Below are 19,825 nucleotides of genomic sequence, written 5' to 3'. Positions count from 1 at the left end.
AGGGAAAATATCAGGTCAGCGAAACTGGGGCATGCTTTTCCCTGCTGTGGCTAATAAGTATTCTTCCTAACTTCAGCCAAGGGGTACTATACTATCCCACTGCCTTTTTCTCCTGGAACATCTAGTGTAGTTGGCAGGATCCTAGTCTGAGTAGGCATAATTGGAAAAAATGGATTTGAGTAGAGAAGGGATGCCTGCTGAGTGCACTGGGAAGCACAAATTGGAGAAGAGAGCTGTTGGAAATGCAGAGCAGGGGGATTGAGCAGCTCCCACGCTAGGCTCCCTTTGGGTACAGTGAAAAGTGAAGTGAACCATGGAATTGTTTGAGTTCAAAGGGGCCCTTAAAAGTCAGCAAGCCCAACTCCAGGAACATGGCACAGCTCAGTCAGATTGCTCAGGACCCCATCTAGGCTGACCCTGCATAACTCCAGGGACGGAGCATCCACCACCTCTCAACATCGGGGCAACATCTGCCCGTACCTCACCACTCTTATAATTTTTTTTCTTTATATCCAAGCCTTGTCAGAGGTGTCTCCCTCTTTGCCTCATGGTCCTTAGCCCACAGTCCTGGCCTGAGCTACACCACCTGGACTGCCTGTGCCTCTCAGTGACCCCAACCCGCTGATGTGAATGCCAGCCTGACCTCAGTCCTGCCTCATCACTGTGACTTGTCCGAGGAGTGCTGGACACTTGGATGATGTTAATCTCTGTCACCAGGCTTGCTCCGCTCTCCTTGCTCAAGCAGCACAGGACTGTGACCCTTGTAGGTGACAGTGACCATAACAAACTCAAGTCAGTTTGTGCTCATTTGCAAGCCTCTAATGCATAAGATGAGAAAGTGCTTGCACTTAATCACATACTATGAAATGAAAATAATGTAGTCAGCATGAACCGTAAGTTCAAAAAGGCATTCTGGCGTGCAAAGTCACCTTCAACTATTTAAATAACAAAGTCAAGAAGATAGAAAATAGTAAGTGTGAATGTTATCTGCAGATAATGAAATGTCTGCAGCCATACTTACAAATCAACTCGCCAAATCACAGCTTTACTAATTAACAAACAAAACAAGAAAAAAGATGATTAAGTACACCTCTTATAAGTTTTTAGGAATAGTGTAATTATTGGTCTGAAAGCTCAAACACCAATTACAACAGCAAAGGTTGGTACTTACACTGGACCAGAATATGTACATATTAATAACCTAAAACATTTCAAAGACATGCTGAACATCAAAGTAGGCAACTTATTTAATGAAATGATAGAAACTGAAACAAACAGGTATAGTCAAGTCAAAAAAAGTTAAGCCTTCTTTTTTACATTAAAAAAAGAGACATTTTTAAGCAGTTAGGTTCCTGGACATGGTATTTATCATCAAAATTTACTGATCAATGGTACTAGAGAGGAATAAAAATATATCCTTTGCACTTACAAATCCTCACTTCCGTAAAGCAAAAGTGTTATTGCCTGTGTTTATATAAATAGGGTATCATACATCAAACCCCAGTTTACATTTATTAATGGAGAACATTTTAAAGACCACTTCAACAGAAACAAAGTGTGCAAAAATACTAGAAATAAATATTCCAACAAGAAAAAAAAAAAACCATTAACCACTCCTCCATGATAGTCTGACTACAGGTATTAAAGTACCTTTTAGATTTTAACTTTATTTCTTTGTCAATTAGGCAAGAATTTTAGATCAGAGTAGGTATGGCAGACGTAGTACAGCATTAATCAGAAAATATGACTGGAAGTTCCAAATGCAGTCATGTACACCCACAGACACCATTTCTACTTTCTATCTTGTTGCAACTACATTAGAGCACTTAGAACCCGTGGTATGTTACAATATATTCTTTCTTAAAACAACAAATGTCACAGTCCTGGCAATATGGTGCCAGTTTATTGCTAGCATTCCATTTAGTATTTCAAAGCACGCAAGTAATAAGTAACTCATACACTGTTTCTAATAGTAAATAAACACACACCAAGTAAACTGATGTTATTTTCACATACCTTAAAACAGGTGTTTTTTCCCCCCTAATATGAATTTTGTTGCCTACAAAATCAAGGACAACAATACTGATTAGCTCCTAGCACAGTTTTAGCAAAATATCATTGACTCTCAAGTTAATAAATATACTTAATTCCAGCTGGTAACATACATATATGTTTTTTTACCACTTGCAGTCAATGACATAAAATCGTGCAGTCTTTAGGAGCAGACTGGTGTCCAGCAGTGACCTGAAGCAGGATTTAAATAGGTTCACTTCACACTTCCCAGTCTATTTCAGAAGTGCCAAAAAATCCTGATTATCCAAAAGTCCCAAAAATTCAAAATGCTTGTAGACAAAACTCAGTATGTAGTTTAAACCTGAAATGTTTACAAGTCTCCAGTCTTGAGATTTCAGATCTTCACAGTATTATGTTAAAAATAAAACAGTCGTATCAAACTTCTAATAATTTGTCTGCACTCTGCAGTGAAACTGACACGTGAGTTTTCAGGGAACTCTTGTCTAGGATAATCTCCCCAGACTCTTTAGCATTATAATTCACATCAGCACATGAAATAAGCTCTCAAATTGCAAAGGTATTGCTTTACTGTTAACAAAAGTTGAGAAAAGAAAGAAATAGGTTTTCCTGTAAAATAAAATTATTTAGAATATAATTAGCAGTGACATTCTTAATTGACTTACAAGGAAGTGATTGCATTCAATGAAGTGTGATCAATCAGTGAAAGGACACCACAGCATCATTCTGCCATCCTCTGAAGAACGCTGTTTCACCATTTGCTTTGAAGGTTTACTTTCACTGAGCACAACAGATAAACACTGCTTTATTTGGAAAAACTGATAAACTGATAAAAGGGCCCAAAATCATTACCCTGAATAAGTTGTTAAAATTCTTTGAGTTTCAACAAAGCCTCCCGGCCCCTTAACTGCTTAAATCCACTGGCTGAGGCCCATGCGATAAATCCAGAGGCTTATTTCCACATTATCAATTTCTACCATGCACAGTCATACACACAGCATTTTACTCATCTGATAGCAATTTATTTTTTCACAGTCAGTAAGTCACAAATGACCTCTGTCTAAAATGTATGCTTGGACTAGAATGGACATCCATTAGAGATCCTCACATTTTCAAGGAATATTTACACCTGAACAGTCTCTGCTGGAATAAGATTCCCTGTTGTATCCAGCTGCATACACTTACACGAACAGGCAGACACAGGACACTCAGTGTGGTCCCTAGATAGCAATAGCAAAGAAAAGGAAAAAGCAGATAAGATAAAGCTAACAAACATTTTGCAATCTGTAAATTTAAGTATGTGCAGGAACGCAGCATCACACAGAAAACTGCAGCATAGTAAGCTTAGCCTATGTTGTTGTTCTTTGGTTTTGGGGTTTTTTTGTTGTTTTTTTAAATACAGACACTTTAATTGCAGATACAACAAAGGAGACACGTTGTACTTCATGCAGCATACAGAAGGGCAATGCAAAAGATCTTAACATCAACTTACCTGAACCAACTGAGCATATGCCCAGCATGTCCACCATGCCTACAGTTGTGACACCAAGTAAACCAGTTGTTGAACTGGGCTAACTTCTTGTCTTTGCTAAGATCCACTTTTTCATCTGACTTGGATCCTCCTGCACAGAAGCAAACAACACAACAGATAAATGAAACATAATGGCTTAAATTTCAGTCTCACTAACACTGTTAAAATGAATTTGGAATTAGGAACTTCAGGTGAAGTAGCAACCTGATTCTAAAAGGGATGTCAATGCAATTATTGAAGATATATGAACTGGTGGAGAATCAAGAATTGTATTGCTTGGCTAATGTCTCACACCTTACAGACAGGCTGGTCTTGCCTATTAAATTTTGCAGACAATCTCTTTCAGTGATGATTTATGTTTCAGTGATTAATTTATGTTGCAGTGAATTATGCACCTGTTCTACTGTACATAGAATGTTCTGCTTTAAAATATGTAAGATTAGCAAAATCTTAGTTATGAGTTGGAATAATTCAGTAACAAGTCATGTCACGGAGCAGTGAAAGAATGAGAGAGATATAAATAGATGACAACTGTACAGCTGCTCATAGCTCTTCAACAAGACTGACCTAAAAATATGGAAAAAAATTAATTTTACTTAGACCTTGTATACTGCTGTGTTCAAGAATTCAGAACCAAGAGATTCTAGCAATAGCATCTCTTAGCTCTTCCAGCAGGACCCATACATTCTTTCACATTTAGTCACAGAGAGTATACATATACACATTACATTTATTTCCTCTTCCAATTAAGGAGCAGTTGATTTACATTACAAGATTCGTGCAGGCTCCCAACAGTTCATCCCAAGAAAACATATCTCCCAGTTCAATGTCAAAGCTCATAACACCAAGCACCCAATATCCAAATCTTTTTCTCCTGTTTAAGCTGTGGAATTCTACTACCAATATCACTGGAAAAAATGGCCAGAACGAGGTAACCATGCATACAGTCTGACACACACAAAAAAAGATATAGGCTTAATCAAAATATTGGATGGGATGTAAATGTGTTCTCTACTACAGTCTCTCTTTAATTAAAGTATTTACAGTACGAGTACAAATAAGAGGAAAAAGTGCAACAGAAGATCTTCTTTCAGGAACTGCTAATTAGGCCTCTAATGAGGATCCCAGCTGAATAACATAAAATGAGTACATTGTACCTGGACAACTGGAGACTGGAGTTCCCATATTTATCAAGCAAAGTGCACAGCGAGGAAGTGGCTTACGACAACCAGGGCAGCTGGTAACTTTTGACTTCGTTGGTGAACCACTAACCCCATACTGGCTGAAACCTCGCCCCTGATGAGGAATGGCTGAACAGCTGTAGGAGATTGATTTTCCACAGAAATTGCAACTCACAAACACCTAAAGAGAACAAAAGCCCATTAGTTTTTCAGTTTGTTTCAATTTCTACTATAATTATAAGTGAATTTGCTCAAGCTAGTGAAGATTTGATTTAGTAGATGTTCTAAAGACTGCGCTGGAAAGTCTTGCGAAGGTGTTGCTAACATCTTGGCTTATAGACTTGACATGCAGTTCTGAGGAATAGGCCTCAATGCTGCCCGTGTACTTCAACAGCACATAAAACCCCATAAAACTGTTACTGCTTGGAGAGATACCATTTAAGAATATAAGAAGTTACATGTCAGGTAACTAAAGAAACTAAGCTTACTCAGTCTACAGGCCTCTCCATCTTTCTACTCAAGTGACTCAGTTTACAGTCCACAACATGAGGATTTGCCTAATAATCTTTACCTGCATACCTTATGTCACAAGTTGAGGTATAATACAGGGAAAAGCATTACTTTCAGCTCTTTAGGAATTACTGATGTTCATGTAAGGCAGGAGCAGTAAATTCAGCTCCTCACTTGGAGCAGTATAGATGGAGTTCTCTTTAAAAAGTTGTGAAGAATGTGACTCAAAACAGCCTTCCTTAGAAATCCTTGAGTCCCCAAGGCTTATAATGCACATATTAGCAGGCATGAGCAAATAGGAGTTGCTGTAGGCAGAACATTTTGAGTAAAAACAGTACCAGATAATATTTGGACAGGGTGTCATTTTTCAGTTTAGCTTATGCTCTGAGCTGATAAGGAAAGCTGCTATTCACTTCAGACTCAAAGGCTTCACAGGTTGAGTTAAACGAGAACCAATTTGAACTGGTCCTGGTTTCTTTCCCTAGTTTCAGCACCATCCTCATCATGATGAAGAACTCACTAGGAAAAGTTTCCCATTTTGTTTTTCAATGCTGGAAGAAAAAAACCCACAGTTTCACACGAAAAAAAGTGTGGAAACATTACAGATTCTGAAAGATGAGTTTCTGTTACAGGAAAAGACTTAAGAAAAAACACATCAAATAATGATTGAATAAAATGGCACTTCCTAGATTAGAATGTATGTAAATTTGTTTACTTCCTTACTTCCTACTAAAACAGTTAAGTTCTTCCTCTGAACAACATTTTTAAAAATATTAACAAAATGAATAAAAACAACAAATAGAACACAAAACATTGATTTGGAGTATCCTTAATTGAAATCTTTCCTTTCCTTTCTTTTCCTCACGAAAGCCAAGATGCAGCCAGGAATTTATTTTTTTCTTTTTAAGTACCACGTTGCCTTCCTGAATTGGTCATACTTCATGTAAGAATCACATTTACCTGAGCTAAAGGTTTTGAACTGGGATCCAGCTTACTTCTGTGGATATCAAATTCTGCACGTTTGTGCCAAAACCTCCAAGCATCTAAAAGATTCCTATAGTTCTCAATCCAGTACTGAACCCTTTCATCCTTAAGTACTTCTGATGGAGAACCCTAAAGAGAAAGGAAAAATGGTCAGACATATACTGAATATGCACAACACAAGTTATTCACTTTTTGAAAAGGCTTTACCAGTACATAATACAAAATACAGGAAATAATAGCATAATTTGCATTGACAGAGATGATATTTGGAAATATTTAACACGAGTTTGATAAAAGTTTTCTTCAGTCTGCCTTTCAGGTTGAGAATACTCGTGCTGCTGTTCTCCTAAAAACTCAGGTTATACATTTCTGTAGCCCATCTGAGTTCATACCATTCCTATGGTTACATACGTAGTCAAACACAGCGCTGGTAGTAACTCCAACTGTGCCAGTAAGGACCAAGATAAGCTCAAAACAAAAACCAAAACCAACATCCACCCAAAGACAAAAAAAACCCTCTACCTTACAGCAGTTCTCTAACAAAACCCTGGAAGCAAAAAAAGCCTATTTTGAACCTATCAGAAAACACAGCAGTAGTTCAACTACTCAACTGCTCAACTATTTTTCTTTTCCTGTCTTCCCCTTGTCTTCACTTTCTCTGACTGAGACAGCTTAAATATATAAGTTTGTAGTTATCAAGTGTTTCATATGATTGCACAAAACCATCTGGCTATCTACTGTCAAAACTTACTACAGAATATACTTTTTAGTTCATAAGAATCAGTGCTATACTGCTAAATAAACAATGTTTAGTTCTCTAATGCAAAGATTCATTTTTGAGAGAGACACTAACCTGTAACATGCAATAGCTTGCTGTCTGGACATCGCCTGTTCTGTCAACGTAACTTTCCATTAAGTCCACACCATCTTTTGTCAGCCCTGTCAACAGTATTCCTTCTAAATTCCCAGCATCTTTCATTTCATTCGTCAGCTTCTCAATAAATCTGTTCAGCTATAAAAAGAAATTACTTAACTTTTGCTGTTTGTACATCCCCTGTAATTAATTTAATGCATATAGCAAAACTTTTTTAAAGTTTAAGAGTATCTTTTGCTAACAGTACACACTGCTTGCTGCATGTTGTACAGGAAAATGTGTATGGCTGTATCCACTATATACCGAGAATTTAAATATCAGTGTACTTTAAACCTCCTGATGCAAAGAGCAAAAAGGAGGAGATCACCAGTTTTTCCATACACTCCTGTATATTCAAAGGAAAACATTCCTACTGCAAAATAAAGGCTTTTTTCAAGAGAACGTAAATGTCTGGAAATAAATACCAAACACAAATACTGTCCAGTAAAGCATTTAGCTAATGTGATATGATTTTTAAAACGAATAAGTCTAGAACATTATTTACTTTAAAAAAAAATTAAGAGAGAGGGAGAAAAAAATATACCATAGCTTATATCCTACTGTGAGGAAAAACCAAATCCCTTATGATACCCTGCTTCACCCTCCCACCTCAAATTTTCATCTCACTAAATAAACCCCAGCTTAACAGTTTGCTTGAAAGTGTAACCATAGGCTTACCTGAGCATCATTGAGGAACTTGCAAGCAAATGCCACTCTGTCTCGTACTGCCACATTATTTTCATACTTAGGAGAGAAAAATGGGAATATCACCATCACATGCAAACTTACAAGATTTCAATACACTGCTTCTAAAAGTAGGATCATTTATCTTATTGTACAGCTAATATTATGAATTTGATTACGTACAAAGAATGCACCAGAAGAAAGCTAACACCAAATATCAACTGATTAGTTTATGCTCAGATATAGGCAGATATAGACTGAGACTGTGGCTACCTGGAACAATCTGCTCCTGTGGCAGAAAAGCCTGGTACAACACACTGTACGTGCTTTTTGAAACTATACAGTAAACAGAAGTTTTACAAATCACATAATTACAATCAGGGCTAGGCTATAGTGTTTCTAGCACATATAGCCAAGAGTCTCAATAAGTCACAAAAAGTAGAACAAACAACCCTTCTTCTTCCATATTTATAAAAAGCCTAGCCCCACTACTTCAGTTTTCCTAAAAGCACAACTGAAGAAAATAGTAATAATAAAATGACAATACCCGAAACATCAATTTCTCAAAAGTATATTGGCACCCAACATGCAGCATGCAACATTTACTTGCTGCTTTTTAATCCTTTTGCTACATCATGCACACAAGAAGAAAAACACCTTGATTACATTCACCCTGGTACTTAGCTGTGCCTATATAAAATCATTACCTAACACCCAGAGAACAAGAGCATTCTCTCTTCCTCACAGAAAACGTTTTCTCCTCTGGGATTCTTACTTTATTCTTATTTAATAGCCTAAATATATCATATTTTGTTATCCTTCTCTTTAACATTTGTGGGCCAATTACTCTTCTACATGTGGGTTAAATCAAGCATATCCATTATTCTCTAACTAAGGATCAAGTATGTTACTTCTCCAAAACGTGAAATATCTCATGATTACAGATTTAGCATCCTCTTTATATCAATTCTAGAAGATATAAAATTGTTTATTATTTCATCCTCCAAAAATATTTTAACAATTAAACAAGAACAAATGAAATACAATTCAGCGCAAAGACAGCATCACAAAAACTTCTCTGCACCTACTGTTTCCTGCATTTCTCTTATTAGAATAGAACAGTTCATAGAATCATAGAATGGCCTGGGATGAAAAGGACCTCAAAGATCATCCATTTTCAATCCCCCTGCTACGTGCACAGTCACCAACCACCAGACCAGGCTGCCCAGAGCCACATCCAGCCTGGCCTTGAATGCCTGCAGGGATGGGGCATCCACAACCTACTTGGGCAACCTGTTCCAGTGCATCATTATACTGTGTGAAAAACTCCTAATATCTGACTCAAGCCTCCCCTGTCTCAGTTTGAAACCATTCCCCCTTGTCCTATCACCATCCACACTTGTAAACAGTCATAAACCCCTCCCATTTATATGCTCCCTCCAAGTACTGGAAGGCCACAATGAGTCTCCCTGGAGCCTTCCCTTCTCTAAGCTAAATAAGCCCAATTCTCTCATCTTTCGTCATTTGGAAGGGACCTACAAAGATTAGCAAGTCCAACTATGTTGGGCTAATCAATAGTTAAAGCACACTATTGAAGGCACTGCCCAAATGCCTCATGATCACCAACAGGTGTGTGGCACCAACCATCTCACTAGGAAGACTGCTCCAGTGTTTGACCATCCTCACAGGGATGAAGTTTCTCCTTATATCCAGCCTGAGCCTCCCCTGGCACAGCTCTGTACCATTCCTGAACATTCTGTCATCAGTTCCCAGGAGCACAGTCCAGACCTCCCGCTCCTCAGGGAGCTGCAGAGAGCTTTTGGCCACCTCTTGGACTCCTCTTCTCCAGCCTTCTTCAGCCTCCAGCTCCCTGTCCACCTGGGACAACCCAGGTGCCTTCAGCTTCCCCTCACAGAATAGACCTTACAGCTCTGTTCCCAGAATTGATGCCTTCTCTGGATACTTTAAGGGACCTTAACATAATTGTCATATTGTGGAGCCCAGAAATGCACACAGTATTCAAGGTGAAGCTGTACTAATGCTATATGCAGAGGGATAATCACCTCTTTTGACCAGTTGGCTGTGCTATGCTTAATGCCACTCAAAATAGTTTTCTCCTTGGCTGCCAGGGCACACTATTGGCTTGTACTGAATTGCTGTCACCAGTACCCCCAAGTCCTTTCCTGCAGAACTCCTCTCCAGCCACTCATCCCCCAGTTTCTGTTTTTATCCAGCACTGCTCTATCCCAGGTGCAAACCTGGCATTTTCGTTTGTTAAGCTCCTTGCCATTGCTGATGGCCCAGTGCTCCCATCCATCTGGATCCCTTTGTAAGATCTGTCATCCCTCCAACTAGTCAGCAACACCTCCCACATTAATTATCAGCAAACTTGCTGAGGATGTACCTCACTCCTGCACCCAGATCATTAACCTCTCTCCTGCTTTTTTCCTATCAGCTTATGTTATTTTGAGAACACATTTCTAATGGCTTAAGAATTGCATGCTAAAAAAGATAAACAAAATCCCCTAACAACTGTGTGAGTTATGTTGGATGTTTTGACTGCCTCTGCATATTTCATATAATTTTCACACTGACACAATGCTCACTTTACTGACATCCACGTATTTATATGCATAACTATTATTTAAAGAAATTTAACATAAATTTACTCACCAAAACACCATCATATGAACCAGACTCACTTGTCAGAAAAGCAAACATAGCACACAGGTAGGGATTGTTCAACTGCAGTCTTAGAGTACTGCACATTTCTCTCCAAAGTGAGTTCTTCTCATCTGTATAGCCTGACAGAGCCATTGCTACTACATTAAGGTTCAGATCACCTGGTTTAATGAAAAAAATGAAAGAATATTTAAGTTCAGGATTTTTTTTAAAAAAAAAAAAAAAGGACATACAAGAGTTTGAAGTTAATACATTTCCTAAAATCATTATACTAATTTCATCTAAATACTCTGTCAGAAAATGTTTCCTGTTTTCTAATTCAAACAAAGCCAGACCCTGTTCTGAACCTTCTCCCGACCCAAAAAATGCACACACCTCCCCCAGCCTCCAAAAATATTAAAAACAGAAGAACCTTAACAGTTTTCTTCATCTCATACCAACATACTTTGGTGCTAAGTCACTATTTTAAATTTAATAAGAGAACAGATGCAAATCAGAGTCCCAGGAGGAACTAAAACTAGCTCTAAAATCATTAAATCCACCTTCATACATTGTCACTTTCCCAAACAATATTTCAGAACTAATGCCTTCTGTAAACTTTGAATATTTTATTTCAGTTATTCCAGCCACTGCACTGGCAGAAAGCTGCATACAGCCCAACCGAAGCAGACCTGACATCTGACCCACCTGCAATTACATTAAAAGAAAAAAAATCCCACCACTTTTGAGTGGGTTACTTTTGGGTGTAACGTTTTCTGTGGTACGTATCAATATTTACAACGTTTTAATTACATATAAAGCATACTACAGTGTGAGGAGTGAAGAGATAATAGGATTTGTCAGATTCTGAGGCTCCAATACAGCCAATTCAAATAAGTACTGTAAAAGACAGCAGGCATATTTTCCACACCACCTTCCAAAATCCTGTTTCCGTAAGCATCTACTCAGGTGATGTACCCCCAAAAGAAAGGACACAAAACACAATACAAACCTTTTCCTGAGGAAGCACCTTTATTTAGAATTTGTATTGCCCGCCGTATGTCCAAATTGAACAGTGCTACAGCAGCAGCTCGCTCCCAGTCTCCTTCCTGTTCCAATGAATTTAAGAAAGGTTCCACATCTAAGTCTGTTCCCTTCTTTATCCACCCACAGAGCTGCAAAGCCAAGGATCTCTCCTCACTCAGATACTGAATAATATCTGCCTGTCTATCAGATCCACTCCTGCTGTGCCTGAGGTTCTCAGTTGTTCCTAAAATGGGAACAGTATGTTAAATTATGCTTAAACCATAACCTAAATTGCAACTGCAACGCTTTGATTTCAATCATAAAACAGAACATAGAAGCCAAGTATCCCACTTTACTACTCAATTAACATCAACAGTAACTACATGGTAAGGAGCAGCAGATAGCAAATGATTTTATTCTGATCTCCTAAAAGTCACACATCTAAACTTGACACTTACTCCCTAAGTCTGTCTTTCTTTCCTCTTCACCCTAAGATTGTGGAGGTTCCTGTTACCAAGACAGGACTGATCAGTGCATTCAATTTGAAAATACAGTCAAGCACCTGCTCTACCAGTTCTCCTCAGCAAGCATCAATGTGCTAGAAACATTCCCAACACTCAAGAGTTGCTTTTGTTATCCTCCCCCCTCCCCCCCCTCCCCCAATCAAGCAAATCAAATATTAATAAGACACCTAATGAATAGAGAGGAAAAGATTCAAGTAAGAATCCCCTAAAAAATAACTCAGCTTAAGAGGCGTAATGTGATACACAATGAATGACTGCCACTTCAAAATAATGTAGCCTCTCTAAACATACAAATGTACTTCGGCTACAGTAAAGTTAGCCTTTAGAACTATACTCCCATGTAGAACTTTGAAAAATACAACAAATAGTTATGCAGGGAGCAAGACCTTTTGGTGCCATAGTCAACAGCTAAATGTTTGAAACAGCTCAGATGAAGTTCTACCTCTGAGGTTATTTTGTTCTACTGATGATCTTCAAAGAAAACAAACAATTCAGGAAATCACTGTAATATTAACTGTTCACTTACATTTCTGTATTTACGATATATATTAAAATACAGACTGATGCACTTTATTTCTGCAGCCTCCTTCAACCATTTTTAAAGACAAAGTCGTGAGTGCTTCATTTTGTAAATATACTGTAATATAACTTATCAAAGTTAGAACATTCTTACCCAAAGATGACTTCACAATTGACTTAATGCCAGCATAAACTAGGGGACCTTTGTTTCCTGTAAGTTTTTGATCCATATCTTCAGTATACTGCTTCATAAGTATTTACATGTATAGGAAGCTTATTTTTTTCCAAAGAATTTGAAAAAACACTTCTTCAAAGTTAAAACTCATATTCTCTTAACACAGGCCTTTCACAGGACACTGCATTGTATTTAGACTTTTACACACTTCACACAACCCGTTCATGCTTAAAGGGGTGCATTACTTCTTTAAAATATAAACCACAGTAAAATAAAGGATATAGTGCAGAGTGTACCAAAGTGATTTCAGCTGAGGATCTTCATTTCCAGCTAGAAGGTGATTTCTCCAAACTTGTTCAGTATCAAGGCCATACCTTGATAAAGCTCGGAGCCGCATTTTGGTCGCTATATCCTTTTCCAAGGAGCTGGCCTTTCCTTCTTCTGTACACTCATATAAGTGTCGCCCACAAGCCCACATTAAGGATGTCACTGGACTCCATGCAAGAGAAATTCTTTCAAAAACTGTAAAGTCAGACATAGTTCTATTGGGAGTCACTACCACCATTCGATTTTGACTTGTGGGATGCCAGGCAAATGAGGCAATGTAGTTTTCACATGGTTGGACACTTCTTTCAATTATTGTAGGCTCAGTTTCATCTCCAATAGGCGTGGGAGTATGCTGCATATCATACAGCCTAATGATATTACTATCCCTTGTTAAAGTAGCTAACAGTCCTGTCCTTGTTGGACACCATGCGACTTTTGTTAAAGGTTTTGGTTGCTCTGTCAATGTCAGAACTGGCTTTTCAAACTTTCTTAAATCCCATATGGCAACTTGGCCTTCATAGAAGGAAGCTACACGATCATGGAAATACGGATCAACAGTCACTCCTTGGACAGCCTTGGTATTTACAAATATTTTTTGGCTTGTATTCCTCAGATCAAAGATAGCCAGATTGCGATGCATTCCAGCTAAAAGAAGCTTCTGATCCCGTGGAAGCCAACAAAGGGAGAGACAAGCATCGTTCTGCCCTAACTCATAAAGTGGCTTTGTTACCACTAGTCCTGCTTCCGGATCTCCTGTTGAAAGTCTCACTTTCTCTGTAGCAACTGCAGTCTCTGGAGCATATTTGCTACTGATATCCCAGATCAATACTGAAAAGTCAGCCCGGTGTTTATCTAATCCAGCAGCAAGCCAGTTACTATCTAGTGGGTTCCATGCTAGAGTGTTGCACTGTCGCGCGTGCTTGGGAACAAACTCTTTCCCTATCAAATCTTTAGATTTTGAGTTGTGGTCTTGACCAAGGCTCGTAAGCACCACTCGACCATTGGCCTGTCCAACAGCAAGAAGACATTCAGGATCATACTTGGGATACCAAGCCACACATTTCATATACGGTGTATCCGAATTTATTGACAACAGCGTGGCAGTAGTTTCTTCGGATAAACGCAAGGACCCTGCCTTGAGTTCTGAACTTACAGCAGATTCAATGTGATAAAGGCTCAATTCTGAGTCACACACAACAAAACGGTCGACGTGATGTGGGGCCCAAAGAATATCAGGTTTGGAGCCACTCATGTTTAAGGTGAGTTCACAAACAACTTAAACTGCTGTAGGAAGATTCTGGTGACATCCATTCATACGAAAACTGTTAAGAAAATCATTTGTAGGAATGTTATCAAAATCCAAATTCCTTTTTCATCTCAGATCAGCATTAAAAAAAAAAAGAATATTTTTCTCCACTGCTTTTAGCCCAAGTTTATTGTGTGCACACATTTAAAGCCAAAACTAAGCATTTCTCACATTAAGCCATGACATGCCCTGTTTTTGCTAAGATACATTGACTGGGGCAGAAACCACACAGCCACCTACAAACCAACAGCAGTGTGTTCACAACCTCCAGCAATACCAGTATTGCTTATTATGGAAGAGAGCATCAACCAAAACATGATACATCGTGATGTGTGGGTGTGCTGCCAGGAAAGGGCCAATCCCTAAAACACGCAGTAGAAAATGTCTCTGTCTAATTGAAATGCACTAATTCACAGATATTAGAGTCTGTCTGCCTTGTTTAAAGTTCCATCTATAACCTACAAAGGCTTACCCTACTTGAAGATTTCTGTAACTATAAAGATTTACATGCATCACCTCCTTCTGCTGCTCCCAGTTCCACCTTCTGCCCTGCTGTCACCAGGTCTTTGCACGTGGCCTAGCAGCACACATAAACCCACGTTGTTGTCAGTTCCACTGATTCCTGCAGGAGCCCCACGTCCAGAATCCTTACACGCTCCTACATACAAAGGAAACGACCTTGTCATTCCTACAAATTTTTCTTACGGCTGGGAAAAACAAAAGATTTACCGTATCGGGAAAAGGCAGAAAGAAGCATCACTTGCTGCCACCGGGCCTCCTCTCCACACCCGCTGTCCGCTCCCAGCGCTCCCCTCCTCCCGCCTCAGCCCAGCCCCTACTCGGTCCGGAGTCCGGCCCGCCTTACCGCCGCCCCGCTCTGCGGGAACGAGGAAGCCGCCGAGGCCCGCAGAGACGTCGCGGCAGCAGGGCCAGCCCGTAGCAAGAGCAGCAGCCAACCCCCACCCATCCCCGGGCGCGGCGGCCGCTCACCCACCCGCGAACGCTGCGACACCGCCGTGGCGCGACCCGCGGCCAGCCGGAGCCTCCGGCCGCGGGGACAAACGACGGCAGGGCTCCGCTTCCGGCTGCGGAGCGGTGAGGAAAGGACAACAACTGCACTTCCGGCGCGCGATGAACGCCCTTCCGCACAGCTCCTTCCGGTGGTCGGGAGCGCGCTCTCACTTCCGTGTTGGGAGTGTTCTGGTGATTGGTGTGGTGACGTCACGCAGCGGCACCACAGCGCCCCCCCTCCCAGTGGAGGTGGGTGCGCTGCGCGCCTTTGCTGCTGGGGCGGGCTGTTCTAGCTCTGAGTTTCTCAGTGACAGCAACATGTGAGTAAATCCTGTCCAACTTCCCCGAGCATGCGTCCTAAAATGTAGAGCGTCTCTGAGCTCCATCTCGTGGTCTTTGGATGAAGGCTAGTAGTCATCCTCACTGTCAACTTCTAACTTTTAATGAGAGGTAAACCAACTGTGTTGCACTGAGCTGAGGCATCTGTTTGATGTCTTATCTTTACTTGACACCAAATTCCTTCAGCTCCCACATTCTTGTTCTTGAGCTTTCATTTACACAAGCATTCTGTCCTTCAGTTTATACCCACTGTGAGAAAGTGTTATTATGTGAAAAAACTGTTCACTGGTCCCTGTCAACACCAAGCTGTGTGGTACAGCTGACATGCCCGATGGATGGGATGCCATTCAGAGACCTAAACAGGCTGAGCAGCAGGCCCAGGTGAACATCATGATGTTCATCAAATCCCAGTGCAAGTCTTACACCTGTGCTGTGGCAACCTGCACTATCAGTACAGTCTGGGGAATGTTAGGACAGAGCAGAGCCCTACCGAAAATAATAGGCATAGCAGTGGGGTATGAGCCAGCAATGTGTCCTTGGAGCTGTGAAAGTTAAAATTGTGGGGTTTTTTCCCAACCTCATATACGGGCTAGGGTACTCCTAGACAAACAGATGAGCAGATAGTGAGAGGCTCAGCTGTCGAGATTGGGGAAATGGATGGGACAAACACAATAAGCAGGAGGTAATAATTTATGAGGCAAGAATGAGAGAGAGGTCCAAGGTTGATGGGATCAAGCTGTAAATACAACAGCAAGTGTCAGGTAGATTGTGAACCTGGAGTACTCAATCAGCAAGGAAATGGGAGGAATTCTTGGTGTCAGTCAATAGGGGATATAAGGCTGTGATTTTTTTATTTTTTTTTTTTTTGTGGTTGTGTGCTCCTGCTTGCTGGATGTCTGCCATTGCAATCACAAGTTAAAACTTCTTCACAAGAGATCCGGTCTCCGAAAAATCATTTGAGTTATTTCTCACAGTCTGGGAACTCATTCAGTAGCCATCACCTTTCAGGGGTCTCTGGCTACCATGGATAGGAGAGGTGCACCCTGCTGAGTTTAGCGGACCTGTCAGGGGCAGTGGGGCACCTCCCCAGAATGGCTGACAGGAGGCCAAGACTGTTTAGAGATAGATCATGAAGGATTGAAGAAGGGGAGAAGGTACAGGCACAAAAATTGATACAGGGGCCTGGAAACTGCAAGTATAGATCAGAATAAGAGAATTTTGGCCAAAATACTGGACAAAGATTAGGTATGTCAGACTTTGAATTCATGTGTAAACAATATGACTCCTTTCTCTGAAACAGAATTGGAATTAGTTTCTCTAACTTCCCTCTTTCCAAGACATTTTCCCCATTCCAGTTGGAGTTGTTTATAACAGGATTACATTATTCAAGGGATTACAGTTTGAACATACAGAATTGCATATGAACTAAAGCCTGTACATCCTTATTTTACCTTCTTTTTTCTCCTCAAGCCATGTACCTTCCAAAGTATACATCTCCAAAATACGAACAGTGAAGAATTTCTTTTTAAAATAATGTTTTTAACCTCAAAACTCCTCACCCACAATAGCACTCTCTTAATTGTTTTTATATCTTCAGGGAGAGCCTTGCTCTCCTGGTCTTCGTGGTCCTCTAGGACTCCCCACCACAGGGAATCATGAGCCTAAGGAACTGGTTGCAGTATGTTTCTATCTGAATCTTTCAAACTATGATTTTAATAAATATGCTCATTTTCTAAAACATCAAATTCAATTTCCTAAATTTTGAAAGTAAAACTGATGTGATTCATAGATTTTTGTATTTGCACAAGGTGGCATTCCAAGCTAAATTATGATTCCAGCTATTGACTTAGCTACTGAGCTGTACTTTAAAAAGGCCAAATTTCATTTTTGGAAGTAGAAATCACATCTTGCATGAAAACACAGCTCTTTTTTCTGTAACAATGGTCATCTTTAGGAACTTAGTAATGGTTTTGATAAATAAAGCAGGCTAAAATTTATGGAAAAAATAAGAGTAATTCAATTAGGGTAGTATATCATATATCAAAGCAACATTGGCAGCCTGTATTTTTGTGCTTATTTCACTGCCTATTCATTCTTCAGTGATCCACTTCCTTTGGTGCTGTTGAAGTCAGACATACTGACTTGTTCCCATCTGTTTTCAGTAACCACCTATAGTTGCATTATCTAACTTTGATTTTAAGAGGAAGTTTTTAGATATGTGGGAATGAGGAGCTTAAATATCTGACATCTTGCTCACTTCTTGAGATCTCATGACAGTGTAAGCACACTATTGAATTGCAGTGTAATTGGTAGTTGTTGCCTTTTGTGTGGTGGCCATGAGAATGTGAGCAGGGAGGTGGTAGGAAGTCGAGTCACTGCAAATGTTGATATTGGAGCATTACACAGAGAACATAAATAAACAAGTTTCTTTAATGCAGCAATTTGAAGAACAGTTTGTTCATGTGTATTCCAGAGTGTCACAATTAGGTTGTCATTTGAATTCTCTGAGAACTCCAAACTCTGAAGGAAGTCCTTCAGTAGGTTGTATTAATTTGCTGATACATCCATTGGTCGCTTTGAGCAACCGTTGACTTTGTAGGGCACAGAACATCAGGTCCTGAGGCTCCCTGTCTGGGTATCTAAAAGAAGAATATCTGAAATGAGTATTTAGTTTATCCGGATCAGACAGGGACGGAGTGCAATCAGTTATTCCAAGAGATATTTTCTCTCATGAAGCCCAGCATCTCAGTCTTTTACTATCTTAGTCTTCAGCTTTCACTTTCTATTACAAAGGGATGTGTGTTATACTCTTATACCTTAGGCTTATGTTATTTCGTACATATGGACCTTGTGTTTTACAGTAATTTTGTTTGCTAATTGTGTCCTGATTAAAGGCTGAATAAGACGCCCAAACTTATTGCAGTGCATAATCACGTAGATACACCAGAGGGCAGAATTTAGACAGCATAAATAATACCTCTTTATTTTATATGTTACACACAATTTAACTCAGCAGCTAAATGATCATTTGCTTGATATACTGGAGTCTTATTTTTGAAGACTATATGTTACATGAAGCATGAATAAGAATGTCACTGACTTAATATACCTCAGGCATTAGGCTTAAAGTATGTTCTTCAAATTGCATCAAATTGCTCTGTTTCCTAACAGGATGTAAAAAATCTACAGCGTATTCAAGGGAATGTTGTCATTCTTACTGTGTGAAGGACATACTGGGGGAAAAAAATGAAAATTTAAGGCATTCAAATCTGATTGATATCATTGATCAAGCAGAATCAAAACATCTTGACATATCATATTCCTGTACTGTACAGTAGTCACCTTCTTTCTTGCTTTTGTAGATCTGTATCATACTCACATTCAGTTGTGGCTATCCAAGTGAAAGAATTGTCACTTTCTCATCTCCCTTCATCCAGAATCTCTCTCGTCTTTGTCACCTCTTTCTGTTTCTTTACTGTGCCATTTGAGTTGCTGTAACTCAAATATCAGACAGTATCCACGTTCTCTCAGATCATTAACAATAATGCGAAGTTTATTGACCAAAGTCTCATCATCCCCTATTTCAATCTGGAGGGGTTATCTGCCCTGGTAAGGGAGCTCTGAGAGGTGGAGTGCAAAAGGTCAGTAGCTGCAGTGGATACAGCGAGCTGCTATGGCACACTAGGGATTAAGTGCCTATGCTTTCAAAGAGGTTAAAGCTGTTTTGTGTGAAAGTTATGCCCAAAGGGATTTAGAACTTGTCATCTGTATATACATTTGCCAATTTAAAATGTACAAGGGCAGCTCTGTAAGTAATGCCTCCTATTTTGGCCTTTTAGGCATTTAAATACATTCATATTGCAGAATCTGAAGGTAATCTGAATTTTCGAATTCTCTGGAACTTATTATTTCTTTCCCTCCCTGATCACAACTATTTTCTTTCAAGGTGAAAATAATATTGCATCCAGATTTATATGTGCCTTGCAATTTGTTTGTGAAACAATGAAACAAATGCTACCTTCCTTTGGGTTTTACATCCTCTTTATTCCCAGACACTCAGTGGTAACTTCAGTCCTCCCAGTATTTCTCTTTACTGCAGTGCA

The 19,825-nt window shown here is 39.7% G+C and overlaps 1 protein-coding gene across 1 annotated transcript; it reads right to left on the bottom strand.

Moving 5' to 3' along the window:
• Positions 1–1,076: 1,076 nt before the first annotated feature.
• Positions 1,077–15,497, bottom strand: MIOS (meiosis regulator for oocyte development). Its single transcript, XM_048951833.1, has 12 exons — positions 15,367–15,497; positions 14,889–15,030; positions 13,022–14,388; positions 12,719–12,817; positions 11,508–11,765; positions 10,508–10,677; positions 7,829–7,894; positions 7,091–7,249; positions 6,214–6,366; positions 4,720–4,924; positions 3,524–3,653; positions 1,077–3,251 (listed from the first exon to the last, which is right to left on the bottom strand). Exons 3-12 carry the CDS (start codon positions 14,316–14,318, stop codon positions 3,155–3,157), a joined length of 2,634 nt encoding a protein of 877 aa, XP_048807790.1. The 5' UTR covers positions 14,319–14,388; positions 14,889–15,030; positions 15,367–15,497; the 3' UTR covers positions 1,077–3,154.
• Between the last annotated feature and the right edge of the window lie 4,328 nt (positions 15,498–19,825).

Source organism: Lagopus muta, chromosome 7 (genome assembly GCF_023343835.1).
Source record: "Lagopus muta isolate bLagMut1 chromosome 7, bLagMut1 primary, whole genome shotgun sequence".
NCBI lineage: Eukaryota > Metazoa > Chordata > Aves > Galliformes > Phasianidae > Lagopus > Lagopus muta.
Note: the sequence above shows the minus strand (reverse complement) of the source record. Positions and strands in the feature narration are given on the sequence as shown.